General features: G+C 29.5%; 2 protein-coding genes and 1 long non-coding RNA gene across 4 annotated transcripts; 1 reads left to right on the top strand and 2 right to left on the bottom strand.

The window, feature by feature from the left end:
• Positions 1-533: 533 nt before the first annotated feature.
• Positions 534-7,354, top strand: LOC127266066 (pathogen-related protein). Its single transcript, XM_051296159.1, has 4 exons — positions 534-755; positions 1,025-1,157; positions 5,938-6,236; positions 7,028-7,354. Exons 1-4 carry the CDS (start codon positions 615-617, stop codon positions 7,157-7,159), a joined length of 705 nt encoding a protein of 234 aa, XP_051152116.1. The 5' UTR covers positions 534-614; the 3' UTR covers positions 7,160-7,354.
• A 2,262-nt stretch (positions 7,355-9,616) lies between these two features.
• Positions 9,617-12,928, bottom strand: LOC127265786 (uncharacterized). 2 transcript variants are annotated; one of them, XR_007842024.1, is made up of 7 exons: positions 12,534-12,928; positions 12,046-12,153; positions 11,624-11,710; positions 11,148-11,197; positions 10,242-10,300; positions 9,943-10,131; positions 9,617-9,862 (listed from the first exon to the last, which is right to left on the bottom strand). It is a non-coding gene; the product is annotated as an uncharacterized LOC127265786 (long non-coding RNA). The 2 variants fall into 2 exon arrangements; XR_007842023.1 differs by lacking the exon at positions 10,242-10,300 and having other exon boundaries at positions 12,534-12,926.
• Positions 12,929-15,542: 2,614 nt separating this feature from the next.
• On the bottom strand, positions 15,543-18,611 carry LOC127265869 (uncharacterized). Its single transcript, XM_051295886.1, has 5 exons — positions 17,780-18,611; positions 17,396-17,491; positions 17,204-17,299; positions 16,820-17,107; positions 15,543-16,531 (listed from the first exon to the last, which is right to left on the bottom strand). Exons 1-5 carry the CDS (start codon positions 18,609-18,611, stop codon positions 15,543-15,545), a joined length of 2,301 nt encoding a protein of 766 aa, XP_051151843.1.
• Between the last annotated feature and the right edge of the window lie 2,626 nt (positions 18,612-21,237).

Raw genomic sequence — 21,237 nt, 5'->3', positions numbered from 1 at the left:
ACACAACACAAACGATAGTTGATTTCAACAAACCATATACTGTTGTTATACAACACACTTATAATTATGGACCAACAACATATGTCTTTATTATACAGAACACGTGTGTATAATAAAACTGTATGATATTTGTATATATTACGAGCGCTGGTTTGCACGGTGCTGATTTTTTCAATTCAGCACCCTAACCGTTCTTATTTATATTTAAAAACAAAAAAAAAACACATCAAAATCTATTTTATTACAAATATAAAGCATAATATATATTTTTAGTTTTTTTTTTTTAACTATGTAATTCACCATTTTCTATAAAAAAGTGTATAATATTTTATATCACATAATATTATATTCTTCAAAACATTATATAAATCAAGATTATAATACAAAATCTAATACAAACCAAACATACCAAAATTAACCCAAAATATTTGTAATATTTAAAAGAAAACGAACAAACAAATACACCTTATACTCTTCAATGGAGAGGGCTTTCTTGGTTTGCCTATATATATATATATATATATATATATATGTAGCCTTATCCTTTGAACATAAACACAACATAAATACACACTTCCCATTTCACACATATACACACAACCATTGTTCGAAACATGGCCGATACTTCGCATACAAAAATCGGAGACAAGTACCGGTCTTTCTTACACGACCAACCCGACGATGTAGTATGGCGCCATGGTGGCCCCCCCACTTATGATGCCGTAAACCACCTCTTCGAACAAGGCCGGTCCAAGGTGAGGCACCCCGATTAGTTAGGATCTATTTAGATATGATTTTTGAAAGTTTTAGAATTTTGAAATTTTTTTAAAATAGTAAAATATTGTTTATTTTCATGCAATATTTTATAAAAAAATAAATATTTGATCTGATACCTATTTGTTAGATACATGGAAACAAAACCATATATAAAGAAAGATCAATAGATCTCCCCGGCTTCCATATATATATATGCTTGTGTGCGCGCGGTTGTATGAATGTTGAATTTGATTTTATTTCGAGGTAGGAATGGGAAAAGGGATCGTTGGAAGAGGTGGTACAAAATGCGATCAAGTCGTGGGAGATGGAGTTGTCTCACAAGATTCGCCTTCAAGATTTTAGGACAATAAGTCCTCAAAAGTTCAAACTCATTGTTAATGGTAACTAAATTCAATAAGTTCACTGCTTTACATATAATCATCTTAAATTTTAGGTAAAATTGCTTATAACTCCTCTGTGATTTTAAAATTCAGCATAAAATTTTCATATACTTTAAAAATTGCATGGTACCCCCTTATACTTTAAAAAACGTTGCATGAAACCCCACCACCATGAAACTTTCCTCCTGTGATAAGAAGATTTCCTATTTATATGTTTTTCATGGCAGAGGGGGTTTTATGCAATATTTTTGAAAGTATAAGTGAGCGTCATGCAATTTTTTAAAGTAAAATGAGAATTTATGCTGAGTTTCGAAACCACAAAGTGGTTTCATGCAATATTTTTTAAAGTATAAGGGGGCATCATGAAATTTTTAAAGTAGAGGGGAAATTTACGCTGAGTTTCGAAACCACAGGGGAGTTATGGACAATTTTGCTTAAATTTTATAAAAAATATATATATTTATATGCATGCTTAATTTTAATGATTTTTTTTTCCAATATATAATTAAGTTTCAATTGTTTTGCAATCTAAACCCTAACTGTTCATTTGATTGCCGAATCCTACAATTCTTAGTGCGACATGCATGTGTATAGTTAGGCTAAAACTTTAGATATATAAAACTTAATGCATAAAATTATATAAATAGTTATAAAATAAAATTGGTAACTGAAATTGAAAGCAAAATACTTATTTCGTCAACACCTTGCAATATTTTTACTTTTAGTATGTCTTAAACTAATATTTATTAATAGAAAATAATTAAAATATAAAAAATAAATATATGCTTCTTCTCATTATATCATATAATTATCAAATTATCGTATTTAATACTATCCACTTAAATTTCTGTGTCGGAAACAAATATTGCATCATATTTGAGACGTATAGAGTATATTCGAAGCTTTATATATATATAATTTGATGGATAGAGTTTTTGATTGCTACAAGAAAAATTGAGTCATGATGTTCATCATGAAACTTCTTCCATTGATTTGAAAATGATACCTACCTTTATTAATATTTCATACTTTGAATTGGGCAAATTTATTTAATGTTGTGGGGTTGAGACAATTGATTGGTGATGTCTATGTTGTTTATGAACGATTGACTTTGATATATTTGAAATCAAATAATACTTCTTTTTGTTGCAATATTTTTATTTTATATACCTTTGATACAAATTTTGAAAGTTTATTTTTGATAATTTTAAATTTTAAATTATTTTTCTTTTTAATATTTGTTTGGGATAATTTTATAAATTATATTTTGAGCAAATAGAGAAGAAAATTTGGGTGTGAATCAAAATAGAGTTAACATTTTTACAATATTTCAGATTTAAAATAATAATGAAAGATTTGAAATTAATATACTCCTTTAATTTCATTGTATAAAATAGGGTTTGGTTATTAGGTAAAATACATGTATAGTAGTTATATTTGATTTTAAATAAATAAAATATTTTGATGAATATAATTGTATATATCATCTTCATATGAATTTAAATGATACATAATATAAATGTATAAATTTTAACAAAATAAGAATTCTATGCTTATTTTTAACTTAAATGAAATCAAGTTTTACAGTAAATTTATGAATAACACCTTATGAATATATGTATACATATATATATATATATATTTCTTCCGATTATAAATATTAATTTACACAAAATTAAATATGCTCTCTTAGTAATTACTAAAGGTGTTTGACAATTAGCGAGTAAATTTTAGCTATAAGCTGATTCGATTAGTTGTTAGTTGTTAGCTGATTCAATTAACTGATTTTATTAGCTGATTCGAGTAGTGATTTGGTATTAATTGTTTATACGTAAAATGATCATCGGGGGCATTTACATTATATTTAAAAAATTATATTATTTAGAGTTTAGAATTTTTGATAATTTTTTGTATTGGTTATCTAAAATTGTGAAAGTAATGTTAATATATTTATTTTGCTATTTTAAATATTTTGTAAAATAATAATATATTTTTACCAAAAAAGATAATAATTTTTGTATTGAAAATAATATAAAATATAAAAGAACAATTTTTAGTATATCTATCTTAACACTGATTTAGACGCAATATTTTATTAGTGTAAATATTATTTTGTTTTTATATAGAATTATAAAGATTAAATTGTGAAAAAAATGAAAAAAAATATATATATTATTTTTTTATGCAATTTATTTAAATTTTCTTATTTTTATAGTTGTCTTAACAAGATAAAATAAATTATATATAAATGGGAAAATATCATTACCATTTGACAATTTATGGACAAAAAATTTTCGAAATTAATTGTAACCTCACAAAACTCTTGGGTATCAATCTGCCTTCGTGGAACAAATTAATTTAGTAATTAATGGCTGCCTAAAGTTTGCCTAAAATTTTTGATGTGTCAATATTTTAAGTTTCAATATATTTCATAGGAAATAATGGAAAGATTATTATATATATATAGCTTTTTAAAAAAAGTATGGTTTGTTTGTTTGTGTTTGGGTATTTGTTTGTTTGTTTGTGGGCTTTGAAAGAAAAAAAAAGTAATTTAGATAAACGTCAGCAGCACTGTGCTAATTTTTCTGAAAAGGACGTATTGATTTTATCCAGAGAAATTTTTAGTGCAAATAACGTTGTCTTTTTAAAATAAAATTTATGTATTATATGTTTATTTTTTTTAAATTGATACTTTACAGAAGTATGTCTAGTGTTCTATAGAGTATATACCGTGCTCTGTACAAATATATATATAGTGTTATCTAAATTTTTATTGATACTATCAAAATAATTGAACGATACTTTACGAAGATTGAACGATGCTAGAAGAGAAAATTCGCCAATGAAAATAATCGAAAAATGAAAGTAAAATTATATTATCTATTCTAAATCTAATGGGGCATGTAATAATATGGTTTGTTTGGTTTTGATTTGAGTTTTAGTTTTAATGAGATGTTTTATGATATAAAATAATACTTCATTTGTCCACTTTAACTTATGCACGAAGTTTTAGGTATTGAATAATTAGTAAGTAATTAAGAAGTGTATTATAGTAAAAATAACTATAATTTAATAAAAATAAATGTAGATTAAGATTAAGATGACTAAATAGTTTATTTAAAATATATATTTTTTAAAATTATGAATTTAAAATGTTATTAAAGTGTATAATTATATTTGCAGAAAAAAAAAAAGAACAAATTATGTGAGATGGAGGGAGTATATTTTTATTAAAAATTGTACTACCTCCGTCCGGCTCTAAGGGCCACGTTTATTTTTTACGTGTTGATTTTTTAATATCAATTATTATATAAAAAAGTAGTACAACTAAAAAAAAAATAGCAAAAATATTTTATTAATGTATTATAATACTACTTCGTTTGCACAAAAAAAAATTATACAGATATAATCTTCAAATGTGGATAGAGAGAGTATAAATTAAATATTACTCCCTCCGTCCCAGATACCATATCCATGTTGTCATTTCTGTCCGTCCCACGTACCATGTCACTTTCATTTTTTGGGAAATGATTACACACTTTAATTTCATTTTAAATTTTTAAATTTATTTTTTTTAATTTTAATTAAACTAATTAGTTATCTTAATCTTAATTTATAATTATTTATATTATAGGATAATTATTTTCACTGATACATTATTAATTATCTAATAATTACAACCCTCCTAAAATACAGTGTCTACAGTGTAGCAGACACGATATCTGAGACGGAGAGAGTATTAATTTCTATTAAAAGTACAAACCAAACACAATTTTTTTGGGGAAACTTGTGTCTTTAGTACGTTTTGAATTAGTCTCGACTTGTTGTACTACTTTAATTAAAAATTACTTGCGTGTTTTTACTTGTAATGTAGATTAGGAATCTTAATTATATAATTAATACTTTCTACATCCATCAAATATGTCATATTTTCTTTTTTATTTGTCCAGAAAATATATTTATTTATTATTTATAGCAAACATATATATATATCTTTTATATTTTTAAAATTTATATGTTTCAATATTATATTTATTTACAAATTTATCACAACAGTTTACACATTCAATTTATAATTTTTTTAAAAAAAAAATTTAATTACTCACTCATATACTTTTAAACATATTTATACTTTATCTTAAAATTAACCAATATAATAATATATTTATTAATACTATTTTCAGTTCAAATAAATATACATTTTGTGAACTGATAGATTGATTAATATGATTTAAAAAAATGTTCATTCTATCCCACTATAGCCAATATACAAATAAAAAATAAAAATATCATTAAATTTTATTTTATTTTATTTTTCTACAATCATCACCAATTCTCAAGTTAAATAGCAATGTTTTTATAACTGATCTAATATTTAAAAATCTCTCAAAATTATTACGCGTTCCTTGATATAATAAATTTATCCTATGTATATATATATATATACGTCTCTATTATTATTATTATTATTATTATTATTATTATTATTATTTCAATTTTAATTTTAGTCTGTTCTATAGTTTTCGTCCCTTAAATTTATGTCACGTCTTAATTAAAAAATCAAAACCGCCGAGCACAAATCTGCAAAATAAATAAATAAAAACCATTAGTGTAAATACACTCCCATCCACATCAATATAAATGTATATATATATATATATATTATTTATTATTTATTATTTAAAAAATATTACTACATTCGAACGTTTAAGTTACAGTACACTCACAAAAGCACGAGGTACAAGCCAATCAAGCTAATGGATTGGACCAATGCATGCAGGAAGAGAGGGGCTATCAGCAGAAGAAACCCTAAAACTTGGAAGCTACAATGCTCTGCTGAAAACCTCCATTCCCGACCACCTTAAATTCTACGACGCCGACAAGGAGACTTTCGACTCTTCCCATGACGCATTCCGCTCGGCTTTCCCCCGCGGCTTCGCCTGGGAAGTTCTGGCCGTCTACTCCGGCCCCCCACTTATCACCTTCAAGTTTCGCCATTGGGGATTCTTCGAAGGCCCCTTCAAGGCCCACGCTCCCACCGGAGAAATGGTCCAATTTTACGGTGTCGGAACCCTCAAAGTACGTAATTACTAAAATAATATTCGAAAGAATGAAGGATATATATATATTTTTTAACTAAGCTGGACTTACATAGATATTTTTAAAAATTTAAAAATTCACTAAAATAAAATAGTATATTCGTAACGGAATTTCGTCCCTAAAATTCACGTAGCTAACGTAGTTTCATTCCTAATTATGTTTTCAATGTCATTAGTAATGAAAAAAAGTAAATTTAGGGACAAAAAAATCTCGTTACAAAAATGATATTTTCTTTTAATGATTATTTATTAATAGTATTATTTTTTTAAAAAAAAAATCACATCAAATATACAAATTTTTTATTATTATTTTCAAAATTTTCCGAAACTTCCAAAATATTTATCTAAGAACACCCCTTTGCAACTTTACTTCCTCACTATATATATATATATATATATAAAATCCTTTCTCTAAAATATATCATATTTGAAACATAACTTTTATCTAAATTATTAAATAAAAAATATAGTCTCTATTTAGATAAAAGTTTTGAATTATAGAAAAAAAAAATGAATGATATATATATAATGTTATGTAATTAAGTGTTGGATGAGTATTTATATTAAATATAAAATTTTAATACAATATTCTAAATGAAGAAGAATATTTGATTTATATATATATAATATTACAATTGACTGTTAGTGTGAAGATTTTTAAAATTGTATATATAAAACAAAATAATTTTCTCTGCTAAAAAACCATTATATGTAATATTTATTTATATTACATCAAATACCTATTTATTTTAGATTTGATCTGACATGTAGGTGGATGAATCATTGAGGGTAGAAGATGTGGAAATTTACTACGATCCGGCGGAACTTTTTGCCGGACTTCTTAAAGGTCCTCCCGTCAACGATGGCGATCAGACATCCTCTAAATGTCCTCTCCATCATTAAATCAAATCGAATAAATTGGTACAATTAAAGGATAACTCTATGAGTATGTTTATGTATGGTTTGAATGTTGATTTTTTTTTTTTTTTTTTTTTTGAGTTATTATATAGGTATATGATGTTATGTTGTTTAATGGAAAATAAAACTTGGATGATATGTATTTATGGATAAAAACTAATTTCAGTGTTAATTGTATGATGTGAAAATGTGTTTTTTTTTTTTTTTTTTTTTCAGTTATGTCCACAATTCAATACTTCTTATAAGTTAATTGTGCTATAATGTTTTCTTCTAAGAATGTGGGAGGATTACGGTGAGACGAACACTACCAGAATTACATAGATTTATCTCGAATAAATTGTCTCGAAATCTATATAGATACGTGACAATTAATTGAATACTCTCGGCAATTGTCTCAAAACCTTTGCCGTGGCCGTTTCATTGTGACAATAAGGAAAGTCACGGAATGACAAAACAAATTGTCTCGTCTAATTAACTGAGAGAATGTTGTGACAATTCATTGTCTCAAAAATATTCACAAATGCCATTGAGACTATATTTTGTCTCAACAAAAGATTCCGTGACACAGAATTATCTCGAAACTTTTTTACCGAGACAAAATTTCGAGATAAATTGACATTTTCATGGTAGTGGAAGGTGCAATCTATATATTTACGTAAAATATATACTCCCTCTGTCCTAGGTAATTTGAGCTAGTTACTGTAGACACAAGAATTTAGGTAAAGTATGACTAGTAAGTACTTAACAAGTGTATTAGGAAAAATAATTATTGTACGGTAAAAATAATTATAGATTAAGATTAAAATAACTAAATAGTTCAATTAAGATTAAAAAAATTATAAAATTTAAAATTTAAAATGTAATTAAAGTGTATAATTATATTTCCAAAAAAAGAAAAGACAAGTTATGTGAGACGAATCAAAATAGAAAATAGGGGCAAATTATGTGGACAGGGAGTAAATATTTTTAAAAATGATAGGCTATTCATTAATATTAAATTTTATTACATTAATATTGATTTTTTTATTACAAAATATTATAATAAATAATTAATTTTGATTATTCTAAAAATTTCCAAAATTTATATCTTAACGTGTATTTCCTTTATTTTAAAATCAAAGAGTGTTGATTTGTTGATTTCAACACGAAATTTAAAACACTAGTTAAAAAAATATAAAAAGAAAAAGAAAAAGAGGGAGAATCATTAATATGTTGGAGGGCTAATTGCATAATATAATTATATTAAAGTAAAATATGTTGTCGGCTTAGTTTGCGAACTATTAGATTCAGTTGGGGGTTCACTTAGAGTACACTCAACGAGTAACAACTACAGTTTTTACATTATAAAAAATATATATATATGTCCAAAAATATTTTTTTTATACAATGTTGATTATGTAAATAGTATACAAATAAAAAAGTTGAAATATAGTACTCCTTCCGTCCCTTATCAAATAAGTCATTTGGAGTTTTATAATAGATTAAAAAATAATAATATTTTATTAATTAGTGTAAGTATGTGTTATGTTTGTAATTTAGATAAAAATTAAGAATATTAGTATATGATTACATTTTTTTAAAATATGAACACTACAAAAAAATTCATTGCAAATTCATTATGTGATGGATTGTACATCAAAATGGAAACCGTCTCAAATTATTTGTTGTAATTTCCATACAACTAAACTGAATTCCGTTGCAGAAAATTGCAATGGAAGCAGCAACGGGAATTCCGTCGCAATATCATAGGACTTACATTGGAAAGAATCTCTTACTATTTCCATCGTAATATTAGAGAATATTACAAAAGAATAAATCTATTGTTAATTCCATCACAATATTTAAAAAGTATTACAAGAGAATAATTTTGTTTCTAATTCTATCACAAAATTCATGCCACAATTCAATTATTTTGCTTTTTTTGTCCGTTTTTCCAAATATATATATAGCTAATATATATTCAAATATAAATGAGTCTTATGAACAAAATATCATTAGCAAATATCAACAAATGTAAAAGTTAGCAAATACCATATAAAAATATGTAAAATCGTAGCTAACAAACTATAATTTATTTACTCAATATCATATTTCACTTAGGTCTAACCATCTAACTTAACTCACCAATCAACCTAAGAATAACTTATCCCAACATTTATAATAGTAACACAACAAAAATCTAAATTATGATAAAAATCCAATCGAAATTCATCAGCAACTTAAAAAAATAAGCTTGTTTAACAATATAACAAATCTATCATCCAACATAATTTAAAAAATAAAAAAATAATTTTAGTTACAATGATTATGAAAGCGATAATGAAAATCAATTCACAATTACTTTAGATGCTTTCGGTTAATATACTCATGACGATTGTAACCTTTAGTATGGACCCACGTACATGTGTCAACCTTATTCATCCCATAAATGTTTACAATAGATAAATAAAATTAATAATTAAATTTGAAAAAATTATTAATCAATGTCAACAAATAAATAAAGAAATACCAGCATTTGCGGTGACTCCATAAAAAATTGCGAGCCGCCTGTCTGCGTCAACTCAACTAGAAAAGGGATTGTAAGCATAAATGGCTATAAGTTTTTCATTACCATTCAAGCAAGAACTTAGTTTGCCATTGCGTTTGAAACTCCAAGTTGGTAGCGGCCTCATTCGAATTGCTTAGCTTCTGCAGTAAACATGAGCTTAGTATTTGATTATGAAAAAAAAAAAGGGTTTTAAGCATAGATGGCTATAAGTTTCCATTACCATTCGATCGCAGACAGGAACTGCCAATCCCTGATATCTCTTGGCCTGTTTATGCATTTGCAATTGAACCTTAGATAGCTCCTCCGAACCCGCAAATCTTTTGAGATTCAGCAGCTCTTGCTCCAGCTTTTTAAGTTTAGGCAAAACTCCATTTTTGAGACACCATTATCTTGCCAAGGGGATTCCCTTCTGAAACAAAAAATAAATAAATAAAAAGAAAATTTATTAACAACCATAAATATAATATAGCATCATAGTTTTTTTGAAATTCTCTTGCAGTGACAGAGCAATAGCATTACCTAGAGACAAAACATTTTAAATATGAAATGGATTCATAGTGTTGTTGAGGCTGCAAATCCTAGATTGATAAGAGACAATTAGACATAAAGAAGAAACTTTCTCTAATAATCAAACTTGACAGAGATATGCTATATCACATGGCCTTAAACAGATTAGTCTTATTCTCAAATATGAAGGCATTTGTTTTGGCTTGCCTTCAAAGGTCAATTCCCATCAAAGAAACCAAACATCCAGGAAGAAGACAAACTATGATATGTACAAATGATAAGAAAAATGAATCAGAATATCAAAAAACAAAAACTCAATCAAGAAAGAAAAACAAGTGCAGCCAAAACATACTTGTTAAATAAGTGCTGATACCTCTGCACCAAATTTCAGAGATATGTTGCAACTACTCTTATACTTAAAGATATTGATTTTATGATTTTACACAACATAAGTTAACCCCATCAATACATATACAAGAAAAAGAAACAAAAATTATTACATCATTCCGACACTATGTATCAAAGAATTCTCTCACCAGCAAGGAATCCATTCCTCCATTAGATAGTATACCTATATGAAATAATTTAATAATACAAAAGCTAGAATAACTAAATGAACAAAACCCATGATAAAGAATGTAAGAGAAAGATAAATTTAAAATCTTTAGTCCCAAAAGTACCACCTACCTGCCAAGACTAGGCTTTAGCAGACCATAAGTTTGAAGCAAAAAAATAATAAAAATTCAAGAAGTCATCAGGATGAAAGACACTTTGAGTGTGTCCAGAAGCATAAACAAAAACATCAGCACCATCTCCACCCCTCAAAATAGAAAACTAGACATGACCTAAATATTAATCAGAATTGACGTAAATACATGAGATGACCAAACAAAATTGAATCGCTAAATATGGTCTTACCAAGACAATGAGCACACCAACGTCTTTAGTTCCTTATCTACAAAGCTTATCTGGAAAATGTTAAGAGCAGAGGATGAACAAATGCATTGAAAAATAATAAAGAACTATACAAATTTAAATTTAAAACTCAAACTATAGACTGTTTCACTATTGAGACACAGTTATGATATACATTGTACTTGCACAATGAAATAATAATGTGTTCATAACAAACATTTTAAACAACTCAAAACATACCCTTCAGTATTTTTATTTATGATGAAATATTTCAAAATAAATATGCTGAAAGAAAGAATCAATGTGCTTGAGAGCATTTTAGATACTAACTTTGTCAAGTAAAAATTCTGAATTTTGTTTTGTTCAAAAAGGAATGGCAAAAGTACCATTTAGTATTCAAACATGGAATAAAATCACAATCCTAAGATTTGTCTAATGGGTCCATAATTGAGACTGCATACTGATCCTCAAATACTTACAGTGCCTTTTTCCTGATGATACTACAACATATCCTCAAATGCTCTCTGTCCCTTTTCCTGATACTGCAACATATTTTGGCCACACTTCTAACATATATATATATATATATAGAAACCAGATATAAACAAAGTTAGAAGTAGAATCAAAAGCACCAAAATATTGGAATTCATGTTTGTTCTATACAGAAATGGGAGGATGGCCAAGCAAAGAGGTTGGCTCATTTTTCTTTTTTTTGGATGACACTTGGTTAATTTGCACAATTCCAATAATAAAACAATACAAATAACTGAAAATCATCCATCCATTCTACTATAATATTGACATAAACAACATATCACAAATTAATGCAAAATATCTAAAACAATACGATTTCAAATTAGAAAATAGCTAATTACTTAAAGGAACTAATGAGCTCACTTACTTTTGGTGTAATCACCGAGGCAGGAGATGAGTATAGATCCTATGGCCTCAAGTATCGTCACCGTCCGAAATGAACACCCGAACCTCAGGCTCTCCCGCAGTTGGCTCACTAGACAGTGCAAAACAAAACCATACAATACAGGTGATCATCTATTCGGAATGGTATTTACATTTAGCATATGCAAGAATGAAACCAAGAATTCAGCCAAATTGATTCGCCAATCAGCTGTGTTTTTCTAATCATCATCAAAACTAAGATGAAAATTTCAAAATTCAATTGAGTGTCTATGTTTGGATAAAACCTAATTTGATCTATATTCCCCAACCTCATACATCATCCTACCTAAAACTCAACCACTGAAAGCAAACAAAACCTACAGTGATTCAACCGAATCCTGAATTAGATAATCAATGATCGATCTATTTCCAAAAACATGTTCCAACACACAAACAAAATGGAAGAAACAATGAAAACGACACATAACTTACACCAATGAAGATGAAATTTCGAAGAGTGGCGTCTCACAGCTGAAACTTGGCAGCGGACAATGGTCGGAGGCACCGGAGAAGAGCGGCGATTGATAGAGGAATGGCGGAGGTGCGGCCGCAGTGGCAAGGATTGAGTGGCGGAGGCTTCGGGGTCGCGTGCAGCTGAACGGGAGAAGAAGGCGATGCCGGTAGTGGTGGTTGAATCAGCGAAGTAATGGATTAGGCAAGCGTTTGGGAGTGGAAGACATGGAAGTGGGGAGACGGGAAGATGAGGGAGTTCGTGAAATCGGCGAACGTGAAACCGCGGAGTTGGAGTTGGGTGGGTTTAGGGTTTAGATTGGGGAAAATATTTGTTGTGACGGATGGCGTATCGTCGCACAGTCAATTGCAATATTGCAACGGATTTCCTTTATTCGTCGTATTAAAATTAAAAAACTTGGTATGAATATATATTTTGCGACAATTTGAATTTTTTTGCAAAATCCTTCACTGAATTATGTCAAATTAAATTGATTATTTTGCGATGAAACATTTTTTATTGCAAATTCCATCGTTACATTGCAGTTTGTTATATCGGTCCCAATATTACATTGCAAAAGTGATTAATTAAGACAGATTGTATTTACCTTTGCAATTTCCGTTGAAACATTGTAACAGAATATAAACCTTTGCAAAATTCCATCGTAATTTTAAATTTTTTTAATGAAAAAAGATACTTTGAAATGAAACGACGAAAATGATAAAAATAATAGTTTGAATTCGAACAAATAAAGTACTATTAAATAAAAATTTTTAAATAAAATAATATAAATAATTATTGAAGATGAATTTGAAGATAAGTCAGTGATCTAATTTTTACACACTGTGACATGAAAAATTATCAATGATATATTTATTTCTTTTTATATATATTACTCAATCTGTCGTCCCAGATACCGTGTTCTGCTACACTGTAGACACGGTATTTTAGAAGCATGTAATTAGTAGATAATTAAGAATATATTAGTGAAAATAATTATCTTATAATATAAATAATTATAAATCAAGATTAAGATAACTAATTAGTTTATTAAAATTAAAAAAAAAATAAAATTAAAAAAATTAAAATGAGATTAAAGTGTGTAATCATGACGAATGGAGTATTATTTTTCTTTATTATTGGTATAAAACTTGAATGATTAGTCAGGTGTTTACAACATCACCGATGGATAATAAATATATTTTGTATGTACTTTAATTTTTAAAATATATAAATTAAAAATAATGTAATACATAAAACAAAAAATATATTTTTATATTTAAAACATAATATGGATGGATGAATATTATGCAATTTAGGGTATGTTGGACATATGATTAAATATACGAGGATACGATCCTAAAGTTATTATTTGAAATGTTACACATAAACAACGATTGTTTCATCTTCATTCATCTTCATTCCTTCGAACAAAGTTTCCACATGATCCAGATTAATTCCCGAACTTGTATTGATTCTTCGAATGCATTTTCCAGAATGTCCCAAGCTTCCTTAGCAAATTTGCAGTTGAATATCAGTTTTGTCTTAGTTTCATCTACAGCGTTGAAGATCGAAAAAAGAGCTTTTGAGTTGGCGATTGAAGAAGATTTTTCATTTAGAGTCTATTCTCTTTTTGGTTTCTTCACAAGAGAGGTAATATCATTTTCATCTTGGATGGTCTTCACGGGATAAGACCATGCAAACTCCACAGCATCAGAAACATATTCACCTTGTAACATCATAAAAGCTTTCATCTTGTTTTTCCAACTTCGATAGTTTGTTCCATCAAACAATGAAAGTCTCGACGTTGAACGACCTTCCTTTCGCATCTTTGCAACTGTGAAAGAATCTATTCAGTAACTTAGAGAACACTGCTCTGATTCCAAATGTTGGGAAAATAGGTGTTGCACCAAATCACCTTCGAACACCTATTCAAGGGTCAACTTCCGAAGCGTAGTTATATTACAGTTGTAACAACATCTTGTCAACGAAATAAATATAGTGGCCAAAACAACAAATGACAAGATATTTTGGTAATCCGGTTCGGTTATAACCAACCTACATACGGAGGATTCCAATTCAAGAGAAGTTCACTACTCCTTTTACCCAAACTACAATTACCTAGGAAAATCTCTCCACAGGTATAAGTTGTCACAAACGCGTAATGACAACTAACAAATAGCTGAGCTACTCAGAATTTGAATGTTCCCTTGATCGGAACTCCGAATTCCCTTTGACCGACGAACTCTCCAGCGAGATAGCAGTGTATAACACTCACTCAATGAATGGAGAAGGGAAAGGTTGGGGTTAAGAGTATTAAATACACTTTCTCTCACTACACTTCACTCTCTAAACCCTTACAACAACAAAACTTTCCACACGTCTTACAATTTAGCAGCCATGTAAGACATGCAAGACAAACCTAATTAAAATCCATTACACTAAAAAGGTATTGTATCTCTGCATAATCTATGTTGCCAAGTTGACTAACCAAAAGCATATTCTTTTGTCTTTTCTATACTTCCCTAACCAAGAGAGAAGAACCAGCATGTTGCAGACAGGTTGATGCAGCAACTAAACAAGACACATTACTAAAAATGTTAAAATGAGAAAGACAACAAGAAAAGTAAACATGCAGGTGCCCATATGCCAAAATATATTGGAAAATTCTTGTACCAAAATAAATATACGGATGAATTCTCACTATTATTCTAGTGACTTAAGGGAATGATATATTACATTATATAAAAATTAAATTTCATTAAAATGAATATAATGCAACAATTTTCATTCATATATTACAAAAACAAAAAATATTGAAACATAGAAAAAAAGTACATAAGTAACTAAATAAAATACAAAATCAACAAATGCCCTGCCATTCCATTGGAGGCTAAATTATAAAAACAAAGAAGACAACAAATATTAAATGAAATAATTGAAATCAAATCATATTCTTTGAATTAAAAAGATCGATAGATTTAGCGATACTAGTTGTAGCCATTGTTGAATTCTTCATTTTCATCTTTTTTTTGCTTTTCGGCGTGCTTCACTTTCTCATAGAAAGAATCTTTCTTTTGAGATTTCTTTTTACATGTCTTTTCATCTCCCTTCAATTGATCGTTTTCGTATGGCAAAAATTCTTTTCCATGAGGTAAATCTTCATCCTTCCAATAATGATCTTGAAATTCTTTCCCATGAGTAAAGCCTTCCCCATTGATTAATCCACCATCATGCCCTAATGGTCCTTTTCCATAAGTCAGGTCTTCAACTTTGTGATCTTTTCCTAACGATCTTTTTCCATAAACCGAGCCCTCTACTTTACCATCATGCCGCAAAGATCCCTTTTTATAAATTGAGCCTTTTTCTATGTCGTCTTGTCCTAAAGATCCTTTCCCATAAAACGAACCTTCTACTTTGACATCTCTTCCCAAAGAGCCTTTTCCATTAGCCGAGCCTTCTAATTTACCATCTTCTCCCAAAAAGCCTTTTCCGTTAGTCGAGCCTTCTAATTTTCCATCTTCTCCCAAAGAGCCTTTCCCATAAACCGAGCCTTTAGCTTTGCCATCATCTCCCAATGATCCTTTCGCATAACCTGAGCCTTTCACTTTGCCATCTTCTCCCAAAAAGCCTTTCTCGTAAACGGAGCCTTTTGCTTTGTCATCATCTCTTAATGATCCTTTCGCATAGCCGGAGCCTTCCACTTTGCCATCTTCTCCCAAAGAGCCTTTTCCGTAAACCGAGCCTTTTACTTTGCCATCATCTCCCAATGATCCTTTCGCATAACCTGAGCCTTCCACTTTGCCATCTTCTCCCAAAGAGCCTTTCCCGTAAACCGAGCCTTTTGCTTTTCCATCATCTCCCAATGATTCTTTCGCATAACCTAAGCCTTCTACTTTGCCATCTTCTCCCAAAGAGCCTTTCCCGTAAACCGAGCCTTTTGCTTTTCCATCATCTCCCAATGATCCTTTCGCATAACCTGAGCCTTCCACTTTGCCATCTTCTCCCAAAGAGCCTTTCTCGTAAACCGAGCCTTTTTCTTTGCCATCATCTCCCAATGATCCTTTCGCATAACCTGAGCCTTCCACTCTGCCATCTTCTCCCAAAGAGCCTTTCCCGTAAGCCGAGCCTTTTGCTTTGCCATCATCTCCCAATGATCCTTTCGCATAACCTGAGCCTTCCACTTTGCCATCTTCTCCCAAAGAGCCTTTCCCGTAAACCAAGCCTTTTGCTTTTCCATCATCTCCCAATGATCCTTTCGCATAACCTGAGCCTTCCACTTTGCCATCTTCTCCCAAAGAGCCTTTCCCGTAAACCGAGCCTTTTGCTTTTCCATCATCTCCCAATGATCCTTTCGCATAACCTGAGCCTTCCACTTTGCCATGTTCTCCCAAAGAGCCTTTCCCATAAACCGAGCCTTTTGCTTTGCCATCATCTCCCAATGATCCTTTCGCATAACCTGAGCCTTCTAATTTTCCATTTTCTCCCAAAGAGCCTTTCCCGTAAGCCGAGCCTTTTGCTTTGCCATCATCTCCCAATGATCCTTTCGCATAACCTGAACCTTCTAATTTGCCATTTTCTCCCAAAGAGCCTTTCCCGTAAACCAAGCCTTTTGCTTTTCCATCATCTCCCAATGATCCTTTCGCATAACCTGAGCCTTCCACTTTGCCATCTTCTCCCAAAGAGCCTTTCCCGTAAACCGAGCCTTTTGCTTTTCCATCATCTCCCAATGATCCTTTCGCATAACCTGAGCCTTCCACTTTGCCATCTTCTCCCAAAGAGCCTTTCCCGTAAGCCGAGCCTTTTGCTTTGCCATCATCTCTCAATGATCCTTTCGCATAACCTGAGCCTTCCACTTTGCCATCTTCTCCCAAAGAGCCTTTCCCGTAAACCGAGCCTTTTGCTTTTCCATCATCTCCCAATGATCCTTTCGCATAACCTGAGCCTTCCACTTTGCCATCTTCTCCCAAAGAGCCTTTCCCGTAAGCCGAGCCTTTTGCTTTGCCATCATCTCCCAATGATCCTTTCGCATAACCTGAGCCTTCCACTTTGCCATCTTCTCCCAAAGAGCCTTTCCCGTAAACCGAGTCTTTTGCTTTTCCATCATCTCCCAATGATCCTTTCGCATAACCTGAGCTTTCCACTTTGCCATCTTCTCCCAAAGAGCCTTTCCCGTAAGCCGAGCCTTTTGCTTTGCCATCATCTCCCAATGATCCTTTCGCATAACCTGAGCCTTCCACTTTGCCATCTTCTCCCAAAGAGCCTTTCCCGTAAACCGAGCCTTTTGCTTTTCCATCATCTCCCAATGATCCTTTCGCATAACCTGAGCCTTCCACTTTGCCATCTTCTCCCAAAGAGCCTTTCCCGTAAGCCGAGCCTTTTGCTTTGCCATCATCTCTCAATGATCCTTTCGCATAACCTGAGCCTTCCACTTTTCCATCTTCACCCAAAGAGCCTTTCCCGTAAACCGAGCCTTTTGTTTTTCCATCATCTCCCAATGATCCTTTCGCATAACCTGAGCCTTCCACTTTGCCATCTTCCCCCAAAAAGCCTTTCCCGTAAACCGAGCTATTTGCTTTGCCATCATTTCCCAATGATCCTTTCGTATAACCCGAGCCTTCTAATTTTCCATCTTCTCCCAAAGAGCCTTTCCCGTAAGCCGAGGCTTTTGCTTTGCCATCATCTCCCAATGATCCTTTCGCATAACTTGAGCCTTCCACTTTGCCATCTTGCTCAGAAGATCCTCTCCCATAAACTAGGCCTCCCAACTTGTCATCATGCGGCAACAATCCTTTTCCATAATCCAAACCCTCCTTATTTAAGCCACTCTTCGGTGATTCTTCCCCATAAGTAGATCTCTCTCCCTTTAGAAAGTCGTCGTCATGCCCACCTATAAGCCCTTTTCCATGGGCATAGCCCTCTCCCTTTGTCGATGGATCGCCAAGATGTAACATGCGGCGCGCAACAGCTTCGCATTTTCGAGTACTTGTTATGGCGATCACCATGACAACCAAAATGAATGTAGACTGCAGCTTGGAGCTGCCCTTTCTTCCCATCATTTTATGTATCGAAGCAAATTTAATCCAAATCGAAGTGTCAGAAGATAAAAACTTAGGAAGAGAACATAAACTGTTTATATTTGATTAAGAAGTACTTTGAAGATGTTTGGATATGTCTTCATTGGACCTATTTATAATGCTTTGATATGCCTTGATTATTTGGCTGTCATTAGTTCATTATAGATAATTTAAACTAAGCACTTCAAATGCATAAGGGATTTGGAAATCAAGCCACCACGTCTTAGGGTTCAAATCTTTTTGGGATTTGATATATATATATATATATGGCTATAGTTGGATTTTTTTTTTTTTTTTTTATTCTATTTGGAGATATCTTTTTCCTTCATAAAAAATAGGAAAATTTATTATGAAATACGTTTACAGATTTGTGTTTTTTTTTTTTTTTTTTTACTATATGTATATATGATGTATTATATTTTTATATCTTTTGGTAATAGTTTTATGGAATCATATAAGAGCAAATATTAAGTGAACATGTTAAATATAAAAATACATATATAAAATAAAATACAAACAGAAAATACTTATGATTTGTTTATTTTATATTATTGGGCAATCGTTATTCACAAATCATGTTGGGAGAACGAAGGCCTATAATATTTTACCCTTTTTTTTTTATAATTTGAGGTAAAATAGATATTAACTATTTTATCCGTCCATAATTTTATTATTTATATTATAATGAACTATGAATTTGTTCACTTAGCATATTTAAATTAATTATTTTTTATAAATAATACTAAAAAATACAATAAACATATACATTAATATAATATATAATATATATTTTATCTATTTATAAAAAATCAACAATTTAATATAAGATAATATTTTTTATATTACTAATATAATTCTAGATATCTAATATAAAAAACACTTCCAGCTAAAAGCAAAAAATAAACAAAATTCATTTTCATTTTTTTCATTGCCTTTTTTCAATTTACCTTATTACTCCTTTATTCAACTCTTTAATATTTTTTTTCATAATACACTTACTTTATTTTTTATTTATATTCTCATTATATTAAAACATTATTAATTTGGTTTTCGTATTCAGTTAAATTATATAAATATCCCGAACATAGAATTATAGAAAAGATATACTCCATCACTCAATATCACTTTTCTTTACCAAAAAAAATAAAAATTTCTATTCTTACATATTTTTTTTTTAAAACTCGTGTCCGGTCAAATGAATACACAATTGGACGACGGATGGAGTATTTAAATAACTCACCCTAAGTTAGCCATGCTTTAAATATGTATATATATATATATATAAAATATGTGTATTTTAGTATTGATTTATATATATGGGTTGACGTGAGGATGCTGTAAAGACGTGCATATTAATTTGACGAATCCCATAATTGTTAGATCAAAAAAGACATGCATCCATCAAAGTTTCAATAATTATTCAATAAAATTATAAAATATTATATGATTATAATAGTCGACGTGGTTGTTATAATTTCCAAATTAAATAAACTTAACATAGATAGATTATAATAGTCGACGTGGTTGTTATAATTTCCAAATTAAATAAACTTTACATAGATAAATTTAGAGGTATATTTATTTTGGATTTTATTAGATTTAAAAAAATCTATTGATTTATGTTGATTTAATAAATTTTATTAATTTTATTTATTGATTTAACTGAATTTTTATAAATTTGATTGGGTTATTTATAGATTTATATGAATTTCATAGTATTGTAGAATAATTTTTTTATTAATTTATATAATTTGTATAAATGTATATGAAATATATTTGTATATAATTAAAAAAATATTCAAATAATTAAATAAAAATATAATAGTTAAAAGATACATTAAATTATCTATTATTCTAATCTTCATTCTTACTATCTTCATTTTTATCACCATTATACACATTTGTTACATGTGTACGTGTTTGTTACATGTGTACGTGTGGAGTATTAATTTAACAAATTTAATGTGAAATAACAATATAATAAAATAGATATGAAAAAAATATATATCTTATTGTCAAGTGATTTGGGTTCAAATTCTTTCTTTTATCTTTTTTTTTTAATTAAATCTATTTGAATATTTTTTTATACTAGAGAAAATAACAATTAATTTAGAATTTCAATTAAAAACATATATTTTTGAAAATTTTGTTAATAATTCGCTATTATATTTTAATTTCTGAAATTATTATTATTATATTTTGCTAGTATATTAATTTTTAAAAGCATAATAATAATAATAATTTTAAAATTCTATTAAAGTTTCTCCCGACAATGAGAGATTTTTTACCGTATTGTTTATTTATAATTTTCTATAAGAATCTAACAAAATTCATAAAATTTTAAAGTTTATAAATTGTTGAATACTCTTAATTTCAAAAGACTTTTAAAAATTGCGATTGAATATCTCCAAATTTTAAAATAAAGTCTGGATTAAATACATTTAGATTTTAAAATTTTGGATTAAATACACTCAAATTTTGAAAATCCAACGGAATCCTATAAAATTATGATTGAATACGCTCCCTGGTTTCATTATGTGTTCGTTTATCATTCCATATCCATTTTATACTAAAATATGCAAATGTATATAGGTGGGTTCACCTAGGG

Source organism: Andrographis paniculata, unplaced genomic scaffold, assembly GCF_009805555.1.
Source record: "Andrographis paniculata isolate CXL003 unplaced genomic scaffold, ASM980555v1 Contig74END, whole genome shotgun sequence".
NCBI classification, from domain to species: domain Eukaryota; kingdom Viridiplantae; phylum Streptophyta; class Magnoliopsida; order Lamiales; family Acanthaceae; genus Andrographis; species Andrographis paniculata.
Note: the sequence above shows the minus strand (reverse complement) of the source record. Positions and strands in the feature narration are given on the sequence as shown.